Consider the following 23736-nt stretch of genomic DNA (forward strand, 5'->3'; position numbering starts at 1 on the left):
GATAAATATTTGCGTTTAGATAGGAACACAGGAAAGCAGCTGACCTTCCCAATAAAGATAATTGAGAGAGATATATTAATATACTTTAAAAGAAAAAAATAAGAACTAAGATATTAATGAAGCACTGACTGGTCAGAAAACACAAACTGAACTCTCAGCTTCTCTACTGTAGATATAACACAAGAAAGCATAACTGCAGTGCAGCTGATGGAACAGCTGGAGTTCAAAAATACCTAAGCTTCAGTTTTTTATGCACACATACAACTATACCAGTCCAAAGCGCCATGAAATCGATTGAAAGCTTCTCAGACTACGCTTCCCTCCATCACAGACTAGGTGTTAACAAACCCACATTCCCCTTTCCCTAAAGGCTGGTCGAAACTGTTGATCCAGCTAAGATCTTTGAAAACATGAGCCAAGTGTCTGACCGTTTGCATTTCTTCGAGCACAGCAGGTAGAACTGTGAAGCAACTTGGTGTGAAAGAGAGGCCAGCTTGCCGGGGCTGGAGGTCTCCTCTTCTCTGCCCTGCATTACCACAGCTCTCCGAGCACGGCCAGGCTGCCACAGCCAGGTACTTCAACCTTCAAAACAGTCTTTAAAAACTATAAACGTGGTGACTCTACAAAGCTGAATATCAACAGTAGAGCTCAAAGGAACCGGTTTACTTCATGGTTTTGTTTGTTTGCTTCACTGAAGTACTAGCAGAAGGCAATGCTAAAGGCCTTGGGTCAAAAATACCTAAACTGTACAGAATAGGAGAGGCTTAGCTTCAGGCGTAGCTTGCATTATTTAATGTAAGATGAAGAACTTTTAGTGATAGCTCAGTCAAAAAGTTATGTCTGCTGTCTGCAGAAGATGGCAAGCTTTCTAATTAGTACAACAGGTCTCATTCCTTCAAAATGTGATCAGGCACATCGTAAATGTCAGAAAATAAAAAAGTTGATCTGCCAAAACCTCTTATTTCTAGTATGCAAAATGCAACATAAGAAGATCCAGCATTGTTCTGCCTTGTCAGTATATTGACAAGCACTACAAGATGTTTTATTTAGACCTATTTGTAAAGCTCAGGTCAAAAAATACCTTAACTTTTAGATAAATATCAATGCAGAGAAATACAGACAACTAAAAAACCTTGTACTCTCTAAAAAACTCAAAGGAAAAACTAGTTTGCTGATGGCTCTTCGGTCATTGCCGCAGTGTTGAAAAGTCACAGTACATGAGATTTCTATAGGGAAGGAAGGAATCTTGTGTTTTGGTCACTGTTCATGGTGTCTGTGTAATCCAGAGCAAATGATGATATCAAAAAGGCAGTTTTATAAACTGGGCTCAAAGTTGGAAGTTCTCAAATTAGAACAGTTTTTTCTAACTTAAGACAATCAAGTAATGAATACAGGACTTTCAAATTCATATAGCAGCCACATTTAGCTATACTTGTTCTGTCTTACGCAGTGCATTTATCATGACCATGAAGTTCTGGGAATTTTTTCTGTGAGTTGGAGATCTTCAAGAAATACAATTTGAAAATGTTTTTAACCTTTGGTATCTGTTCCCAACAGACATTTATTCTTCCTTTATGATTATGCCTTTGAGACAAATACAGAGCATTTCAGACTAATCTGACATATTTATGGGACACAGTGACATGGCAGCCACTTGGAACAAGTTTTAGGGGCTGAGTAAAAGGCAGATGTAGGCTGATCTGGGGCATTCCTAAAGCAAGCATACTGCCTGCTCTGTTTTCCCATTTCAGAATTAGGGTGTCAAGGAACAATTTTTAGTGTGGGAAGTCTCTGTTAACAGTTTAATCTAAACAGTAACATAGACATTTATGTTATTATAATATATTTATATTATTATCTGTTTATTTAATGGTAAATCATGTGGCAATGCTTAAATTCCCAATGAATGCATGAAAATATTGTTGTTACGCAGAAGTGGAACGGTTGAAATGGACTTTTTTACTAAGCTCCACAATTAGTGAATGCAAGTACAAAGAAAAATAAAGAAAACAAAACTTCGGTATGTAGAAATAAAGAATTTTGTGTTATTTATTAAAACATAATTGCTTTAAGGATGACAGTTAAAAGTCAGACTGTATTGAATATGAAAGAAGTTGCTTGTCTCTGGGCAGTTAGAAATGGCCAACCTAGTCAACTAACACAAAAGTCTGCTTATACCATTTTATCCAGGGCTGTATCTTTGCTCCAACTCTAGCGGGTTTTGTACTACTATGTGGGAATCTCAAAAATGTTTTTATCCCCAGTCATAATGTAGCTTCTTCTTGACTGGCTTTAGGAAATTGTAAATAGTAAGCATACCTGTAGATCTACCTTTAGTTGTTAGTTGTCCACATTTTTTTGAAGAATCGGGACTTTTTTTTATGAACAGGAAACATCATTTATACTTTTAATAAGGGGCACCCTGATTTAATCAGGGATACCGAACTTATGTCCAGTGAGCCTTTATTCAAGTGATAAGGATACAGACCAAGTTACATACCATCAACAGTATGCTACCACATGATGGATGCATCCAATGTGTAATGGGGAAGAGCAAAAGCGTATGGCCAGCAAGTACCCAAGTAAGACTCACCATTTCCTACGTTGTTAGAGAATTTGAGTATCATCATTTTTAGTGACTGGCAAAATTTGTTGTATTTTAATAGACTCATAAAGTCTTCTTGGGCTTTATCCGTTTCTCTGTTGTTTGAATATATCAACAGTTTACTGCCTTAAATGCATGAGCTGCTTCATATCCATATCAAAGGAACAAACACCACCATATTATATTTTTTCACTCAAATATTTCATTCCCATGGTAAAACATGACATTCTTCTTGAATGTATAAAGCTAGTTTAGTCAATTCCCTTTTACAGTTACCGCAATTATAATGGCATGCCTTTAAAATATAAAATATGTAGCTCCACTAAATAGTACTGAAATGAGTCTCATGTGTATCAAAATGTTTGTAGTCATATTTTCCATTTCTTTTTGCATTTAATCTCGCTATACTTTGATGTTAATGGCTGTTAAGTATTCAGCATTGGAATTCAAAACATTAAGAGTTGTAGTCAGTGAAAACATCTCTATTTAAAGCTTCTGAAATACAGATTTTAAAGTTGATGAATTTAAGATTACGGCTAAGTGATTTAGCTTTAGTAAGTAAGTGCTGAACTTTTAAGGAAAATGACACAAACCAAAGCTGAGTGGGTTTGCATACAGATTACTTCTGGTGTAATATACACTGAAATTTTCCTAAGCTTTCTGATTTTTGAAGGAGAGCTGCACTGAATGATGCAGTACAGTTCAGTACACTGAACTCAGAGTTTCAATACAGTATGAGCACAGACAAGAATAGGAATGTATATTTTGTGGCTAGCACTTTAGTTACTCATGAAGGTACTGCAGTGACGTCTACTTAATCCTGGACAGCTGACTTTGAAAGGGTATTTTTGTGAGGCAGATTAGTTAATAAAAAGTGAAATATCCGTGAGAAAATGTGGGCAATATTTATTTTAAGTCCTCCAAAATCTGGTATTACGCACATGCCCACATGTACCCATGCACACAATGTACTAAAGTAAAAAGTTTACACCATGTCATATCAGAAATTTGAGAGCGTGTAATATGTAAGAAAAATGTATAAGATAACTGTTCTTAGAAATCTGAAAACTCTATTCATTGTCATTCTTATGCATATCTAAAAAGCAACCTAGCCAAGTTTACAAAACATTTCTTATGACTGTTGTGATTTTTGCAGTTAAGGAATCAGGAACTCACAATATGTACATCAAGCTTAAATGGCTTGTGTATGTTACAAGTATAAAGCAGTAGGCAGGGTAAGTATGACAAATATACTGAAGTCCTGACATTGCAAAACCTTGACCAAAATAAACAAACAAAAAAAGACCCAGAAATCATCTCTATGATAAGAGAAAAGACATTTCACTTTTTGTGAAAGAGAAGAGGTTTCACCATCCCTGCCAGAATCTTCGGTAGCTGGGCAGCAATCACCTCTGACATCATCTCGGGGAATTCCACACTCAGTGCACGGGACTGGAGAAATGTGTTCAGACAGAAGAGATGGAGCTGTTTCACTAGCTGTATTTAATAAAATACAAACATGATAAATCAGGCTAACAGTAATGCAGCCAGATAAACATGCTGTCTATCACTTCTCTCATACATTCATCAGCTGACATCATTATATACCTTCCTCTGTCATTCCTTGAATCAGTAATGTGGGTACTTGTCATTCCCTATTAAAATATCCTCCCATGGCAAGAAGTCATAAATATACCGAAATGGTATGTCATATAAAAACAGTGCCTCACTAATATTATAAGTGCTATCATCCTCACTCACGGCATGCACCATGAACAATGGCAATTACTAAACAAGTATGCAATCTTTTATTTTAGCCTCACGTTCAACACGTCTTCATGCCTTGTTTACTATATGCTATTTAAACACTGCTTCGAGGGACAGCATTTACTATTTCCTTGTGAGCGTTTCCATGGTTCTAATTATGATCATATCTGGGTATGCTGCAAACATTAAACTCCATAGGTCCTCATCCCTTGAAAGCAACTGCTCAATATATGTGACTATTTCACCTCCTCTATCTTCTCTGAGAAGTTCCAATTTTATCAAAGTTTCTCTTTAAGACTTGTGACCTTTATGTTATCAAATATCATACTATTTCTGCTACTCTAGGTTTTAACAACACACAGTCTCTCCAGTGGGATTATCTTGTCCTTGTATCTCCCTTCACTTTATCAGCCTGAGCTGAAATAGGGACTTGAACAAAGGTCCTCTATGGACCAAACACCACCCTAACCATCACTTTGTTGGGTATTTTGCAGCAAGCCTCACTCACTCACTTCCACTAAGGCTATTTTACTTTAAGTATGTGAAATTAAGAGATTGACTCTACAGCCCAGTACTCAAAAGAGTTTTCCTCTGGATGCTGTGACACTCAGATTGCAAAGTATTACTACAGGTAAGGAAGACCTTTTATCCCAAGCAAGACTGATCTAAATAGGTTCCTTGAGCACAGAGTTACCATGAGTAGTATACTGGCCAGGACTTGTTTTTGCAAGTAAAAGGTGACTGACCGAACTCCAGGGAAGGGTGTAGCACTGTCAGTCCCAAGAGACAACTGCAGTCTGACTACCAGTAAATATTTAAAGTTAAGCTCCATATTCTCCCGTCAGAATTTTCTATTGTCTACCTTCATCTGTAAGGATGCTTTTCATACATGTCTCCTTTTGCTGGTATCTGAGATGACGTAACAGCTAAATGGTGAATGTGAGTTCCGTGGATAGCAGAAGCTGTTGGAGAGGTTTGTGCACTGGATCAAAAGACTCCAGACCACCTGGTGAACCACATAATTATCAATATTGCTACCTCTCTTAACTCCCATAAATGGGATCCTCAAAGGGTTCTTCTTCGCATCACAATGACGAATTAGTGACAATGAAAGGTTTTAGATGAATAAATGAACTTAGTCATGAACAATTAAACTAAAATGCAGATTTGCTGAGTGCAGAAGAATACAAACATGCAAAGACTCCATTCTTCCCCGAACTCCCTGCAAGCTCCTCACAACCAGCACTGAACTCAAAAGCACTCTTCCTAAACTCTCTTAGTGCCACTTCCCCAGCACTTGCTAAAACTGTCAGGTATGGTCCTGTATCTCTGCTTTTTGCCTCTCTTGCAGAGATACACAAGCCATTACAAAACAATATTCACGTGGGCAAAGGTTTATGCAAAATGTCATTCCTCAGTTTTAATGAATGTTAAGTCAGTAGGATACATGCTGGATTCTCAGAGATGTGGAAAGGATTCAGCTGCACCTTCTAAGACGCTTTTGAATCTCTGATATCACCACTAGAGTTCTCAAAGATTACTGAATTCCCAAATATAGACAGATACTGAAAAAAATGGCATAGAGTATACACATAAAAGTAGTTGAATTGAATTTGCAAAACCAATCTTGGTTGTCCTTCTCTAATTCTTAGTAGCCTGACTTTGCAACGTGAATTGCCTATTCTTTGCATTACTTATTTAATACTTTCACAAACATGTATACACATGCACACACACATACACACTGACCCCTACCAAAAACCGTAACTGTACTAGTTACGTTACAGAAATAATGAAATAAAATGGTAGCATTCAAACGCATGTTTCTCAAATACTTAAATCTCGTATACCATATAACGTATATACAATAAATAGATGCTGAATATATAGCTATTTATTCACACCAATACATACATCAGGGCAACAAAGCTGGTGAAGGGTATGGAGCACAAGTCTTATGAGGAGCAGCTGAGAGAGCTGGGGTTGTTCAGCCTGGAGAAGAGGAGGCTGAGGGGAGACCTTATCTCTCTCTACAACTACCTGAAAGGAGGTTGTAGCGAGGTGGGTGCTGGTCTCTTCTCCCAAGTGACAAGTGATAGGACAAGAGGAAATGGCCTCAAGTTGTGCCAGAGGAGGTTTAGGTTGGATATTAGGAAAACTTCTTCACTGAAAGGGTTGTCAAGCATTGGAACAGGCTGCCCAAGGAGGTGGTTGAGTGGCCATCCCTGGAGGTATTTAAAAGATGGGTGGATGAGGCCCTTAGGGACATGATTTAGTGGTGGACTTAGCAGGGTTAGGTTTACGGTTGGACTTGATGATCTTAAGGGTCTTTTCCAACCTAAATGATTCTATGATTAAAGGAAAAATGTAGGGGGTTTTCTTTTGTTGTTTAGAAATGTTGACAAGCCACTTTCCATAAAATTACTTTCAAGAAATACTAGTTCCTTCTTACATAAAAAGCAAAACACATTAACAATTAAACTTACATCATGCATGGAATCCATCAGTTTTGTAAGTTGATAGAAGCGTTGCGAGTTGGCCACAACACCTTTCTGGCGCAAACCAATTGCCTTCACCAGTTCTCTAATGTAACTCGTTCTCATCTCATCAAATTGGCTTTGACTTCTTAGACCTTCCAAAGGAACTAAAAAGAAAGTAACACTTGTGTTGCAATTTATGATGAAGGCAATGACAGAAATTTAAAGTACAGGAACAATTTATAGTATTTCACATTGTGCAGTGCAATTCATTATTATACACCAGGTACTTCTTCCCTTTCAACAGTTATTCCAGAAACAGTGATACAATTAGTTAAAAGGATATAGCAGCAACAATCAGTCATTTGTGCTAGTTGCTGATGTCTAGAAATACCCTTAAGCTTCAGCTATACCTGTCTGATGAAAAGAAGATGGCCAAAAGAACCACTCCTGTCCTTGAGGAAACATGTTATGAACTGTCTTATGTCTACACTGCTGAGAGTCAGCCCTCTTCATAGAAGATATATGTTCGAAAGATCTAGCTGGAGTGCTTCAAAATGGAGTCAAGGAATAAACTAACAACTCTTAAGTAGCGTAGACAGCAAAGAATCTGGGGCTCAGGCCTCCTGTTTGGACCTCTTTCACTTAACAGAAAAGATGCACTATTGGACTCTTAAATGTGAGCAGCTTTTACACAAATTAGCAAGCAGGAGCAAATGGTTGAACTCGCTCTTATCTCAATGGTCAGCCGTGAGGACCAGAATGAGGACACGGAGACAACGTTGAGAAATGAACCTGTTAGTGACTGCTAGTGATAAGACCATATTTGATCACTGATGATAAGTGTTGGTAGCATTGTACGGAAACAGTCGTAAGCTCTAGACTCTACTTTCCTTGATATGGCAGAGCGTAATACACAAGTCTTACAATTTATGTTGTCAAAGGCAACTAAGAAATTAAAAACCTGAAGAAAGGAAACTTGAAAAAATATTCCCATCTGGCAATCAAATCTAAATCCTTGCTTCGCTATAATAATCATGCATTAAAACACAGTCTTGTTTCAAACATAACAGTTTTGAAAGAGCTGTTATATTTCTTCCCCTTTCCTTTCTCTCTTGCCAATGACATTTCACACTGCAATGTCACAATTAACATTTCATATTCTGACAGCAAGCATGAGGGGAAGGATTCACCTCACCAATCTTCAGACATTTTACAGTATAGGCATCTCCATCTGGGCTAGTTACCACAGCTTGCTGTAGTTTTAGTGGGAAAAATCAGGCAAGTCTTGGGCACAAGGCATGTTCACTGTTTTAGAAGTAGCTTTAGAAAGAGATCAATTATGCTGTGGAGATGCTTATTTTTCTCCACAGACTCTGAAAGAATGTCATGGGGACTCGCTGACATATAGTTAAACAAATCACATGCTAGTTATCTAGGTATTTAGTACATCTTCAACCTGGTATCAGACCATGACTAGTATCAGGCCACAACAGATTTAATTTGCATCTCTAAAAAAAAAGCAGCTATGACTTACTCAACACTGTAACACCTAACTTCCAGGAGATTTGTCACCTTCTGGAATTAAAACATAAATATATGTGTGTGCTGACTTTGTATAATGCACTGTATAGTTAGATACCCAAGAATGGAATTCTTAAAACAGAAGCCACCTAAAAAGCAGATGGCTGCACAGGGGTTGGACCTAAACCCACTCCCTGAAAGAGAATTAGGTAGCAACCCCTGCACGGAGAGAAGCCCTCCTCTCCACCTGGAAATCATAAACCCTGTTCTGAAGTCAGTTGCCTAAGTCGTGTCTGGTTCCTCAGAAAAAGGTAAGGGGGAAGGAGACACCTCAGGCTAACAGATTAAAATTGTGTCCCTCACCTCCAGCCCAGAGAGAGATAACAAAGCAGAAGTTCAAATCTCTACTCGAGTTAAGCAGAAGTCTCCTTTTTCATAGGAGACTACCCAAGAGAGGAAATGATCCAGTTTGCCAAGGATCTATCTTGCTTTGTGTCTCCTCAGACAAGTGAACATCTGGGGGAAGGAGGGAGACACACATACAGAAAATAGCAAGTTTACTTTAAAGACAAGTCTCTAAGCACTGACATGGCTATGGAAGTCAGGGTCTGACTCTTAACTAGAACAGCATTTAAACAAAAATAAAAAATAGAGAATAGAAATTGTGACTGCTTCCACAGAAAGTACGTTTACAACACCATATCTAATAATAGTCCAGCTTTTAGGGATGCCATGTTAGATTTCTTCTGGCAGCTGATGGAGGCAAAATGCTGGATGAGGTAGACCTTTGGTTTGACTGAGTACGGCCTCTCAAGTCCAGACAGACAAAGGAGATATCTGAAAGCATGCCTGTCACATCTGCATTGAGGGTCTGAATGGAAGGGAAGAGTTCTGTTTTGTGGAGAATGCAATGTGCTTAGGAGTAATAGAGGCAGGAATACTCACAGTGGGGAGAAGTTATGTCACGGAAAAAGAATAGCTTAATTTTCAAAGCCTGGATGGTTCTGGGTATGTCTAACTGCAGAATTACAGACACCTATGAAATCTTTTTCATACAAAGTGACATTCTGATGGAATTTAGGGTTAGGTGGATGCTTTCTTTGACTAATGTCTCTAAAAAAGCAGGTAAGTCCTTACATTTCCTTTGTGAATTAAGTTAAAAGATCTCTTCCAGCAATGCATGGCCTGTTTCCCAGAATTATGCAAAAGCACAGGCACATTCCTGCCTAATCACAGAAAGTTCCACTAAGCTATTTATTTGAGTGAAGAATTACAATGTCTTACATGCACAAATGCAGTTTAAACACAGGTAGCCCAAATACTCCTTCCCCCTGAACATACATAAAGAATGCGGATGCTTTTATTCAGTGTCAAGAACCCAGCCAAAATCTTATGCAACAAGATTTTGCAATTCCTCTAAATCAAAAGTCTGGAAAGTGTTAGAGCTAGAACTGAACTTGCTATATGCTTATTTCTCTCTCTTTTTGGCATAGCTCTACTTTCTTAAATCATAATCTTTCTGAACTAGGCACAGTATTAGTTCCAAAATGTATGTGGCCTCTGTAAGATGGAGCCCTGTTTAGAACTTTTGGGGCACTACTACAGCACAGCATGTTACATATAGTAAATAAGGACCTGTAAAATGGAAACAGTTGCAGAAAACAAAAATGTTGGTCCACTTTTTGCAAAGACTACTTCTGCTTTCAAGACAGCTTTAAAACTGTCCCAAGTACAATATAAAGAAAATGTCTAAGCCACAGCAAACTCAATGGAAAAACTATAAAATAATATTAAAAGTTAGGCTGGGGTTTCCATTCAGAATTAGAAATGTATCAAGACTGACAATTAGTTATGTTAATACGTATTATTGTTTCTTTGAAATTATATAAAAAGTAAAAAGCAGTTAATCTAAATAATAAATCAAACAGAAGACAGAATGACAGACTAAAAGTTCAGACTCGATTTACTGTTAGTATATGAAAGCTTGAAATGGCCGTACTTTCACATTTGAAGAGGAGTAAGATGAATACCATGACTAAAATAAAAGTAGTCTTAAAAAACACTTCACAGCAACAATAAGGTTATATGGTTTTTTGAAAATAGTTTTGTGGAATTATATTTATACAGTACCAAATGTTTACTAAATGTCTCAGCAACAACGGTTAGGTGTGTTCCTTTTCCCAAAGATCTGACAAATTGTTTTTTCCTATAAGACAATAAGTGCAGGAGAGAACAAAAAGCAAAACTCATCAGCACAGGTAGAAATACTTTATTTTTTCTTTTTAAACTCATTTCTTGCATATATATAAACATATAATTTAAAAATGACTTTCTGAGGGCAATGCAGTTGATAAAGAATGGTAGCTTGATGAACACTGTTAAACCGATGCACTCCTAAATGAGAGGGATTGGACCATTGCAATGTTGTTTTGAATTTGATTTGAACTTTGTGGGACAGAAACGGAGAGCTGCAATACCACAAATGTATCTAAATTTCACTGAAATTTAAAACTTCCCTCTAAGGTTCAGATAGACAAGGGAGTTCATTTCATGATGAAAACAAGGTGGAAAACATTGAAAACAGGAATACATTCAAATTCCAACAAAGCAACCAGAGTTATAACAGAGAGGGATTTTTGTCCACATAATTTTTATTGCTTTAGCAGAGTGCGTGGTATTTTGCTATTATTTTACTAATTTTTATGTTCATATGAGCTAAATTTTTTCTCTACTGTTTATGCTCTGCTGAGACCAAGGTTTTTTTAAGCATGTGTTTATGCAAATACCAGCCAAGTACAGCTTAAGAGGGAATAAATTTTAGTTCCTTATCTTTTACTGAAACTTTGTACAACCACAAAGCAGGTTATGTAGGATTTGCGCATTTCTCCTCCGACTCCTTAAGTGTGTAGAGAACCAAACTTCACCATTCTTCCAATTATATTTCTTGGAGGTGCTTATTCTCATCTCTAATAGCACCTGTACCATTTTAAAACTTTCTATTTGTGGATTCATAACTAACAATTATGGCCTCAGCAGATGTAAATTTTAGTATTTTAGAAAAGGTTTTGGAAGATAACTTCATCAACTACCACATTTTCCATTTAAAGTGGAATGCAGCTGTACGCTGGATCCTTTAAAAGATGCGTATGATTAAGAGTGACCACGGATTTTGTTCTACAGAAACAAAGCAAAGAAAAACATTTCCATTTGTTTATATCTGTGCTAAACATAACTTATTTATAACTATAAAAAGTTGAATAAATGTTAGTATTGTTTACCATGTCCACCTCCCTAATTCTTTTGAGTAAGCATGCTTCAAGTTCTTGGCCAAGATAAAGCCCTCAGTCCTGACAATTTATTAAATATTTTGAAATGCATTTCTAATGCTTGTAAGGTGGTTTTTTTTATTTGCACAGAGTTATTTAAGCTGAAGTGCTTCCAGGCAGAAATACTGCACACTTGATTTGAAAATGTGTAATACAGTATAGGTATATATCAAAAGGGATCCAACACTTCCCCAGTGTCTTTATACAAAATAAAACCAACAACTAATCACAAATTCTTTGTTCCTTGAAAACACCAGAAAAAATATTTTTAGGTCTTGGAATACTAACATTCCTCCCAAAGAAACTTGCATTTGTTAAGCCAGATGATAGCTTAGCAATTGTCGAGTTAAACAACATGGTTCAATACTCTTTTACTAGTGATATGTTACAAAGAAATAAAAGAACCTACTTGTGTTAAGAAGTAACAGTGCTTTCATACACAGGAACTCTTCTTGGCTAACTTGAAGTCTGACAAATTCCTGTGGGAGTTGCCACATGGAGAGACACAGGGAATAGAACGATGATTCTTTCATCCTCTGTCTTACACCCAGAAAAGGTAAAAAAAATTAAAAAACCATGAAAATAAAGAAAAAGAATGGCTCTGGTACTAACTGCTTGAAGGAAGTGCCTTGTTAGCAATTTTTAACACATCACAGAAACTAAAGAAAGAGGTTATACACATAAACAATTTTCTGACTTTTTTGTACCTACACGAATTTTTTTAATCATACTGAATGTGCTATTATTTTGGATGTTTAATCTGTTGCTGCTGCCCAGAAAAAAAAACCTTGGAGACTATCAAAGCTGAATGCTAAGCACCAAACAAGAAGGTTTTTCATTAATTAAAAACACCCTAATAATTAATGTGTATTTTCTTTTTCTTTTAGGGGTTGATAGATTTTTACATTCTCTGAAAAGATTTCAAAGCATAAAATTGAAGATAAACCTTATAGAAAACTTGTTCTTAGGTTTTGCAAAAATGTCTGCATCAAAATACTCTGTTGCAAGTCTAACATTGTACTGCATATATTTATTGGTAAGGCAGTTTTCAACTGAAATTCCTGCAACAACAGCATTTCAAAGTTTGTAAACTAAACTGAATTCATTGCACATTAACCTGAAGATCCAGTGACACGGGCTAATTTTACAAAGCTGCATCCCGATCCAGATGAATTAGGTGCAACAATGACAAGATCAAATTTTGCCCGTCCCCCTTACAAAGTTCAGATCAGCATTCCAGCCTGACTGCAGATGGTACCATCAACAATGAAAACAGAAGATATTTTCCGTGAATAAAATACTTCTCTCAATGCACTGAGTTTTCTTCTTCTGTTATTTAAAGTGTTACTGTTATCTTAAATGAAAATTATTTCAGCTTTGTTCAACATCTGATATCTCGTACCAGCTCTTAAATGACTTAAACATAGGAATTTAATCTGTTAGATCTGAAAGGACTGGTTACTTCCATATCTACTTTAAATCTCCCTTCCTATTCCTTTTTGGTAGTCTCTGTTCCTAAGTGGTATCTATGAAGGGTGACAGCAGCTTTCAGGGTATGCTTAAATGTTGTTCTTAGTCGTGTTTTCAGACACCGCAAAGTATAAGTAACAGTAAATCCTTGTAGGGTTTTAATACCAATTCATGAAATCATTGTCAAATTAACACTTCTGGCTGTATTGGTCTGAAATTGATGCTACCAAACAAGTCATTCCCAAGGAGCACTACAACACAGTTCACTAAATGACAGATTGGCTGTGAAACAATCTTTGGATTGTGGTTTCATGGTAATTTTGAAACAACTGAAGTGTGTATCGCCCCTGTGGAAGGAATTTCCATTATCTCTTTCCACCTCTAGGTGTGCACTCCTGCTATTCTGGCATCAGTGCCTGCATGTCCACATGGTGAGTCAGATCAGGGATCACCTCCATCTGCTAATTAATGGCTTTTCCTAGGGTATTTCTCAGGCACATCGTTTCTTTATGTTTGACAGTGCAGTCAGATAGTGTTTGATCCAGCTTAAGTGAAATCACAGGCATGCATAACCAGTGCAGGGAGGGAGGTGGAGTTCTTAGATCTTAGACATCATTATAGACAAGAAAGTTGCTTACATTTTGCTGATCTAAAAGCTAACTTATTTCCCAATAAGTAGATGCAGCTATGATTTAGTATGCCAGTTACTTTTCATGCCTAACTCTTTGTTTATAATGTTTCTAGTATGACCCTGACGACATGTTCTACAACCAAGAGAAGGGTATGTTGTCAGTTCACCTCTTTCTCAATGTAGATGGTCTTGAGCTGCAAACAATAAGCTGTCTCTGAGGGATTATAATCAGGGTTCATAAATCTCAACCCTATTCTTGAAGAAAGTCTTCACAAGCTGGCAACAGTGGTCCACATACAAGGATAATACCCCACGACATGACATTATTGCCTAAAACCATCTCACTCTGTGTTTCTTCTGAATGTAACCATGAGAGATATCACAGACTATGCTGGAACAGAAGACAGTCAAAAGTTGTCTCAATCTCATCCCTTCAAAGTATTTCCATTTGTACAGCATAATTAATACACATGGGAGAGGAAAGAATTCATTACTTTATAACCTCACAGTGATTTACAATCATCTGGAATAGAAAAGGTCAGGAGCTACAGGGCCAGCTCCACTGAATATTTTCTAAGAACTTCACTGGCAAGAACCTGCATGTTGCTAGATTTTAAATTCAGGTGCCTAGATATTCTGCAAATCCACATCTTAATCCTTAAACAGGTATTTCTTACAAGAAAACCTGTTTAACTTTCCTGTCACTTCATAGTAGTTCTTTTAGGATTTTGAGAAAAAATAACTAAGAAAACTGTATTAAGGAAAAATAAACAGGGAGATTAAATTACGTTTTACATTCCTGGAAACCTCCCATGTATTATAACCAAAGTGTCTAAAATTACAGCTTTTTAAATATTAATTTGCAGAGCTGAAAAACTGACAAAGACTGAAATGAAGATTATCTGAATTCATCAGCATAGTGAAGGAAAATCCAAGCCAACAATCCCCCCCCAACCACAAAAGAACAGTCTCACATATTTTACCCTTGATACGAAAATTCCTTCTTGCTAAATTATTACAATTTTCTAATAATAAATGTACTTTAGAAAAGCAGAGTTTTATCAGAAAGTGTCAAAACTGAGTATTTTACGCTATATACAAACTATTTGCAAAAACCACCCAAACAACAATGACCAAAGAAAATCCTGCTTAGTTCCATTCATTAAACATTAACTCATGTCTTATTCAGATGAATTCAGATAAATCTTTTGAAAGCATCATTCTTTTTTTTTAATTATTTTTCTCTTAGATAATTAAAATATTATTTGAACTCCCTTTGTTTGGCCATGTCAACAAAATATTTGGGATTCCCACAAAACCCTTCCCAAAATTACTGAACTTTAATATGATCAGAAGACTTTCCTCTGCTGTTAATTTTGAAACAGAACAAGTAATGAATGAAATTTTGGCCTCAATGAAGTCACATTCTCATTGACACAAGTAAGTTCAAAATGTCATTCATATTATGCAACAGCAGAGTCTACTTACTCATTTAGAATCAGATCTGGTGCAAAATATAACATCTGACCACTGACATGTTTGTATGATCTCCATCCCATTGCAAAAACCATTAGACTCATCCAGGAATACTGGATGAGGGTTATCTGATCATCAATATGTAAATTCCGAAATCCTGGAAATGAAATTGAAAGTTAAAATACTTTATAATTCTCATTTAGACAACAGTTGAGTAGGTGTTCTGAGATTACAACTTTGAGCTATAAAACTGAGAACACCTAGAAAGACAAGTGCTTTTGGGGATCTACCTCTCAGAAGTTTGTGAGGTTTGTATAATAACTGGCTATCTCACTTTGATAATTTACCTCTTGTATTTTTGTTCTGATCCAATATTTTTAAACGATCAAACCAAAATTAACATTAGCAGTCAGAAGTGACTACTTCAAGAAACAAGAATGCATCTCATTGTCCTTTGGTAAAAATATGACAGTTTGTAACATGATCACTGTAACCAACTCTTAGTTAATATAGATAGCTTGGGCTTTAGTGTTCTTAACAAGAGATGCAGTTGTAATACAATAAACAACCGCATATGAGTATCTTTCTTGCATTTAACTAAAGAGAAGAGTATCCAGTTGTGTGTTTGCCTTTGACAACTTTTGCCCTTTGATAACTTTAAAGATTGCTATGAAGTATCTGAGTCAATCTAACAGCTTCCTGCCACTGAAAGCAGTGGTCCTCTTCTTCATTACCTGGTCCTGTTACCTCCTTCAAGAAAGCTCTGGCATTCATGCCACCCCTCAGTGAACTGGTTCAGCTCATGAAGCCATCAGAAAACTACAGAGGGTAAAAAAAAAAAGGGTTGTTTTATTCTCACTTAATGAGATGAATCAGTTCAACCAAGAGGTCTGACAAGTGCAAGCTGCAATGGGAAAGAGCAGTGATAGGGACTACCTTTTCCTGCAGCAGTGACGTATCAAATTGAGCTTACATGAAACGGTATTTCCAGGCTTTCTGGTCAATATATAGATTTTTATATATCCCATGATCAGGCCCCTATGACCATACAGTGGATGTACATACATAACATGAATTTTTTTTGGAAACCAGTTGTGGATTTTCATAAATTCAGTTACTTCTCATTACCAGCCTATTTGTGAGTTGCTTGGTCCTAACTGGTACTATTTATTACAGTTTTTCTCTGTTGCTCTCAAAAATTAATTTTAATAAGAATAAAGAATATGCAGAAATAAAAATATTTTTTCATACCAAAAGAACAAATAATAGACTCGGAGGGGTTAGGGTGGAAAGGCTGCTATAACAATCACATACAGGAACTCTCTGGGCTTCTGTTGATTTTTGGTATGAGTCTACATATTTAGATGCATTCCCTTAAGAATGCCCTCTTATTAAAATGTATTATTTGATTGGTGCATATATTATCTGATGAAGTGGAAGGTTAATAATTTTAGAATTTGTTAAGAATTAATTAACAGGCAGACAATAATATTCTCTGTTGACTGCTCATCCTATGACATATTTGCTTAACTAGAATTCACTACATATAAAAAGTGCTATTACCTGGTAGCAATTTAGACCACTTGACTACACAAAGAAGTTGCCTCTCACAAAGATGATTTAGACTGGTCAGCAAGGAACTTGGTGTTTCAGGTTTTGTATTGTCATAACCAGCATAGACAACTTCTGGCTCAATGCCTCGTAGAACACTTATCATTGGGGGAACAAACTGTATTTCTTGATTTGGAGAAAAGGACAGCCTTTGGGTTAGAGATTGGCTTTCATCTTGAAGGTTTGCTGGCTGCTGGAGCGCGACATCTAATGTCCTCACAACCTTAATTTTGTTAAACTTTTTTAGTTTTCGACCTGAAAAAGAAAATTTTTGATCTGTTAAAAAGAATTAACCAGAAACATTTATATTTTCCGGTAGTGCTGGATTGCACTTTTAATCTATACAAGGAAACTAGATCTGTCTTCTGAATAAGTTTTCTATTTTTGACTATTTATATAATTAAGAAATAATCATGGAAAATTCTTAAGAGTTTCTCCCTCCATATCCTCCTCCCTTCACTAAAAGATGAATGGCAACCACCCATTAAAATTATTGCTATGACTTCTAGGTTACAGTAACCTCATAATGTGTTTTCTGGTTCAGTTCCCACTGTTCCATCATATGCCAACAGCTGAGCCAGCTGGCTCTACAATCCAGTTTCTATTCAATGTTAATTAAGGACACTGTTTCGTTTTTCTCCCTAATATTCAGAAACAAAAACGCTAGTAATTAATTACTACACACAGAAATTCCTTTCCTCCAGTTCCATAAAGGCATTTCATGGCTAAATTCTGTTTTGATGATCTGTAATGTAATATTTTCCTCCTGTTTACCAGAAAGAAAATAGAATTCAGGGCATGAGTGAAAAGTCAACAAATACTGTAAAACCACATGTCAACACTTACAAAACTCTTCACTTTCTATAGAATAATTTCTCTTTCACAGTATTTGCAGTTCTTATTTCCATATTGCAGTGGTTTGAAGAACGCTAACTAAAAAAAAATAAAAAATAGTTGAACTGCCTTCCCAAAATAAGCACAGATACTACATCTGGTACGGCTATGCAAACATACAGAGCTCTAGGTAGCAACTCTTCAAATTTCTTCATGCAAACAGTCTGGAGGTGCACCACATAGACACAGAAAATCAAACCTTCAGAGGCTGAAAGACAATAACCCTCAGTAACATCTCTACCACATTACACGTTTCAATAAAAAGGCAAATCCATATAGAGGTTGCTACATGGACCATATGGACTATAAATAGACCCTCAAAGGTGATGAAATTCCTCAGTTCTGCCAAGCAAGTTTTGCTTAGTGAAAAAAGGGTGTCATAACAAATACAGTAAAGATACTGGTATTTATGGTCTGATTTAGATGACAGTGGGACAGTAAGAGAGATGCAGTGTGACTGCAGACAAAGGATAAATCATTCTGCCAACAAAGAAAAATAAAAAGTTTACATGCTTCAACCTCAAAGAAAACAATAAGGAGAAGGTTCTGCTCCAAGAAAATGCAGAAATCACATAAATATTTTTACTTGTTGAGGTGTGGCATGCTTTAACAATAATAGAAAAAGAGGTGCACCAAATTTCACTGGATGAAAAGAAAAGCCATGCCTGTCAAATTGCTGAACCACTAAGAAACCTCATTATAAAATGGCAATATGCAAAACCCACTCTATAAGTACAGGAGGTGAAAGGTAATAGAAGCATAACATTATGCATCTATTTGGTTGAATTAAAATCCAGTTTATAACATGCATATCAAATTGTCTTTTGAAAAATGGTACTTTTATTTACAAGTGAAAGATTAGACAAGGAAACTTATCACATCCTAAAGGAAGGAGATAAAGACTTCTCCATCTCTTACTGCCTTCTTTTTATTTTAGTTAAAAGTAGTGCTGCGCTGTTAGAATGCAACCAGTGCACCAAAGAAGCCCTAGGACACTGGATTAGGGAAGCACACCTAAACTTCAGCACATGCTCTGAATCCTTTCTGAACTGTTCATGGAAGGAATTGAGAGATGCTAGCATAGTCAGACTCATCTATTAGTTTCCTCCTTACAAAGTCCCTGTCTTTTCAAAATGTACATTAGTACATAGGTAGTATAACTTCAAGCAAGATTAATACATCAAACATGGAAAGATTTCTTATGTTATTTCTAAATATTTTATACAGAACAAATTCTATTACTTGAATTATTTATTCTTTATGTACACTGGCATAACTGGAGGCAGAATCAGTCCCTTTGTTTGTGAACCAGACAGGACTGAGTTGTAGAAAACAATCTAAAAAGCCAAAATCTGCTTTAAAAAAAAAAATAAAATTTGTGTTATCCCATCATAAATATGCATGTTTATGCCTTTCACATACAAAAAAGCAAGTTGTACACAAAAGTGCAAAACTTCAACTTAAATTTAAAAAGTATTTAAAATCCAAAGGGAGTATACTAAACAAAATTTCAAGAAACACACTTTATTGATAGTATAAATGAGTGATGGGCTTTTCAGTAACACTCATCATCCAATGAAGTCAGGTGTCATACTCCCACTAACTTAACCGTGAGTTTAATTAGCTTAGTATCAAGTGCCCCAACAATCTCATGCTCATTTTATCACTTGTGTTAAGAATACAAATATTTCTGATTAGTGACTCCTTAGTAAAGAACAAAACACAAACTTACACCTTACATTACAGCTGAACCAAAAAAACCCACAAAAGAATAGACAATATATTACGAAAAGAGACCTAGGGCCAATTTCTGTCATAACAAAGCTATACATAGTCCTAAACATGCTGGGAATTTCCCACTAACTATTTTTTAGGCATGAAGGAAAACAGAAGGAACAATGCATTTCATAGTTCATAAATAATGATTTCGGGTATTTTCTGAAATAATGGCTTCAGATACTTTTACAGTTCAGAGAACAAGTAAAGAAAGAAACCAAACAGAGCGCTTATCACATGGAAATGTTAGTAGTTAATAAGTACCCATGTTTCCAAGTGATTAAATGTATCAGAATTAATGTCACACTGACTTGCAGAGTTGCTTATGTGTTTATTTCTAATTATGTTGCTTAACAGCCACCAGTAAAGCAACTCCACTTGTTACCTATCTACTGGAGAGGTGACTACTAATAACTCATAGTAAACTTTCCCATCTACCACAAGGAGACCATGTCAAATTAATGCAAACTCTTAAGGACATATGGAAAACAACAGACATATGACAATAGCTTAGTTTTTCAATTGCTGCTTACAAAAACATCCAGATAATTTCCTGCTGTAAGATAAAAAAAATTCTCCACTTAGTCCTATAATGTGTAAAGAATACTAATCTGCTCTGGGAACTATTCATCTTAATATTAAAACCTGTCTGTGCATATTTAGACAGCACACCTTTTCTTTGTAACATTTTAATTAGTTTTAAGATAGCCAACCACTCAAGCAGTTTTTTAGTACTCACAGTTCCCTTACCCTCAATTACTATAAAAAGCATGTGTATAGTGTTTGTGTACTACACGTACCTAGAAAACACAAAGGAATTTAAAAAACAAAATCTACTTAATCTCATCATCAAATATATTATGTTTTTGTCCTTAATACATAATTCTGTATTTTAATATTCTTTTAACTAGGCATATAGAACCATACTGCCAATCAGACATTACTGATAGTAGACATTTCATATTAAAACGGCTGGGTTTCTAGTAAAAGGCTAACGTCTCACTATCCTTCCCCATACCCTGTAATCAGGTGAAAAATGTCAACAATCTATTATTCTTGACAGAACACTATGGCTCTGACTTTAAGGTCACTACGCTCTTATGTTTTGTGTAGGAGAACAAGCTGTGTGCACCTTAGGAGGGTGTATACAAAATAAAGGAACAAAGCAGCACAGCATAAGTAATACGTCTTGACTTTACTAAACCTTTTGATGCTACCTCAGAAAATATTACCTTGTAATTACCTTGTTACCATGTAATCATTGCAATGTGGACTGAAAGATGACCGAAACAATGAAGAAAGTGATAATTTAGCAATACAGCAGAACAAGGAATCTGTGATAGTCAGCCTGGGAAGATTAGATACACTGATAGGAAATAAAAAAGCTGGATATTTGTTTATTCCAGGACCTGACAGAGCTACCTGCTATCCTATTAGATAGAAAGGGGATAGATTAATGTGCCCAGTTATGAGATGATAAAACTCGAAGACAATTAACACTCCCACAGAGAATGATAATTAAGGAATTATGAAATAGACGTTTTCATTGATTCTTTGTATATATTAAGAAAGAAGAAACAGTCCATATAGTGAAATCAGTTATTAAAACTATTTGTTGCTGTCCTATAATTTACTTACAACTGACTGCAATTTATTTTAAAACAATACAGGTTCATTTAATTGCTTTGAAATTAGGGTCAGAAAATGGAACTATTGTCAATGTAATAGAATATTATTGTTACTGGTTGCCACTCAGTAACATTCAGTGGAAGATAAGTGTACTTCTCCCAGCAGTAAGTTTAATTTAATTATTGTAATAAGAATTTTTAGAATCTTATAGGTAACATCCTGTAAAATCTTAGTCTTTCTCACCTTGATTAAGCAATGTTGGAGCTCTGCATTTAGTAACTGAAGGCTAGCATCAAGAAACTAAGTAGCAGGAGTAAGTTCTGAATGGCAGAAACCAGAAAATGCACAAAAAAATCTTAAAATATAATAGGCTGTAAACACAGGAAAAGATTTAAAGTTTTGGCAATTCTGATTCGTTAAAAATATTCAAGGATGTATCTAAGTATGTAATTTGTTCCACAAATTGGAAATTTCCTTATGGACACTTACGTCCTGGAGAAAACTACCTAAGCTCAGTAGTATCTCATATATGAATCATACTGTGTTATCAGCATGGCAAGTCATGGGTAGGAAATACTGCTTGTGTGATACAAGAAAGGAAGTATAAGAAATGGAAGAAGAGCAAAAGTAAGAAAGATGACAGTTAACAGTAGAAAGATCATTATGGTTAAACAGACCATCTTGAGTCTTTTTATTGTTTTGGATTTTAAATTCTCATTTACAAATAATATAATCTCACTCTAGTTTTCCTCCTTTTTTTTGCCTACATTTGTCTTTTCTTCCCCTTTCAGTATTAAGTGCTCCATTTCAATCTGCAGAGAATAATTAGCTTCCTAATCCCCCCAGAACTGCTGACATCACTAAGAGCACCTGAAATACTACACTCAACCTGATGCAGCTAAGAAAAAAACTAGAGATGCCACAGTCCTGGCTCCGTTTGATATTTCCTTTTTTCCACTGCCTCAGTGTTTTCTTCTTCTTCTTCGTATTTGCAGCCAGATAACTTCTTTCCAGAAGATGGGGTAGGTGGGGATAACAGGGCAGAGATCTGATGAGATCCCATGCCCCTCTTAGAACTAGAGGAGCTAGGCTGGAGCAGGCTCCTCAAAAAAATGGAAGACAGCTTTGATTAGGTATGTTTAGAAAAGTGCTGAACAACACAACAAACTGGCTAGATAGAACAACCTAGCTCTAAATACAAACAAACTAGTCACACTTGCTTAGTACTAGCTGGGAAAAAATGTGACCCAAAAAGAAAGAGGAAGTTTTTACTCTCTTCATACATGATGATAAAGAACTAAGAGTCAGAGCGCCTTTATCCTCACGTTTAGGTTTCAAGTATGAGGACATAACATGCTCATATGAGGACACGCTAATGAGGACATACCGTCTCATAAAGATTGCTAGCAAAAGCGTCCAACTTTTTCTGATTTAGATACCTACACCCAGAGCAAAATGTATATATTAAAAATACTAGGAAAACTAGCATCCATAAACATGCAAAATGTAGAACTCAGTCAAGCCTTCTGGCTACTTTTCCTATGTAGAATTACTATGCAGAACAATGCTAAAGCAAAAGGACTAGATGATGCTAGTGAGTCATCACACACTCTTCTGCTTGTTGAAACAGTGCTGTTTGTGATGTTAAAATACTTGCGGTTTAGGTATTGGTGTTATCCAGGCTATCATACATGAAAATTCAGGTTAGATCATCATCAAACTCTTGGCTGTGCAAAACTCGCAGCCAGGAATGAATTTTTACCTGTATTAATTTACACCAGTTAGTTAGAATCATAGAATGGTTTGGGTTGGAAGGGACATTTAAAGATCATCTAGTCCACACACCCCACCCCCCCACCCCCACCCCCATGGGCAGGGAAATCTTTCACAGATCAAGTTGCTCAAGCCTTACAAGACAACCTTACAAGTTCTCCCAAACTTTACAAGACAGACATTATATTTGCCACCTCCTCCCTTCCCAAGTCTCCATTCTTACCACACATTTTTCACAGCCCACTCTGGACCCCTGCCTCCTTGGCTTTCTCCCTTTCCAAACCTGGGGGACTCTTCTGTCACCTGGGCAAACAAGCCTTCAGGTTCAAGGTGAAAAGTCTGCCTTTGTAGTAATACTGTTTCTCTAATGCACTCCTACCCCAGCACTAAAACACTACTTCTGAGAAGGATCCAATGGACATGTTCTCTTCCTTTTGTCCCTCTTCCCCCAGTCCAGTGCCACCAACATGTTTGTCAGCTCCATTTTTTTTACTGAGAGGCAGCACTGACTAACCAAGGTGCAGGAAGGAGGGAGAGACAGTAACACCTATTAGATAGACGGCTCTCAATACTCTATGTCCAGTGCTGTGGGGTGAAAGGGATGCAGTACGGAGAAGATAACTCAAAGGAGAGGCAGCACTGAAGGTCTAGGGACGTTCAGCGGTACAACACAGACACAGTCTATACTGCAGCATCGCCTCTCCCTCCTTTCATCCCCCTGGCTGTTCCCTGGAGCTGTAGCACTGTCGCTTACCGAAGATGAAGTACCAAGAGCCA

General features: G+C 36.5%; 1 protein-coding gene across 1 annotated transcript in view; it reads right to left on the reverse strand.

Annotated features, from left to right (window-relative positions):
• Window positions 1-3946: 3946 nt before the first annotated feature.
• The window catches only part of PGR (progesterone receptor), a 38811-nt gene continuing 19021 nt past the window's right edge, over window positions 3947-23736 (reverse strand). Inside the window, exons 4-8 of the mRNA XM_059836288.1 lie at window positions 16840-17142; window positions 15289-15433; window positions 12109-12239; window positions 6859-7016; window positions 3947-4102 (exon numbers count right to left, since the gene is read on the reverse strand). Of these exons, the coding sequence (XP_059692271.1) occupies window positions 3947-4102; window positions 6859-7016; window positions 12109-12239; window positions 15289-15433; window positions 16840-17142 (893 nt within the window). The remainder of the gene's footprint in view (window positions 4103-6858; window positions 7017-12108; window positions 12240-15288; window positions 15434-16839; window positions 17143-23736) is intronic.

Source organism: Gavia stellata, chromosome 1 (assembly GCF_030936135.1).
Source record: "Gavia stellata isolate bGavSte3 chromosome 1, bGavSte3.hap2, whole genome shotgun sequence".
Lineage (NCBI taxonomy): Eukaryota > Metazoa > Chordata > Aves > Gaviiformes > Gaviidae > Gavia > Gavia stellata.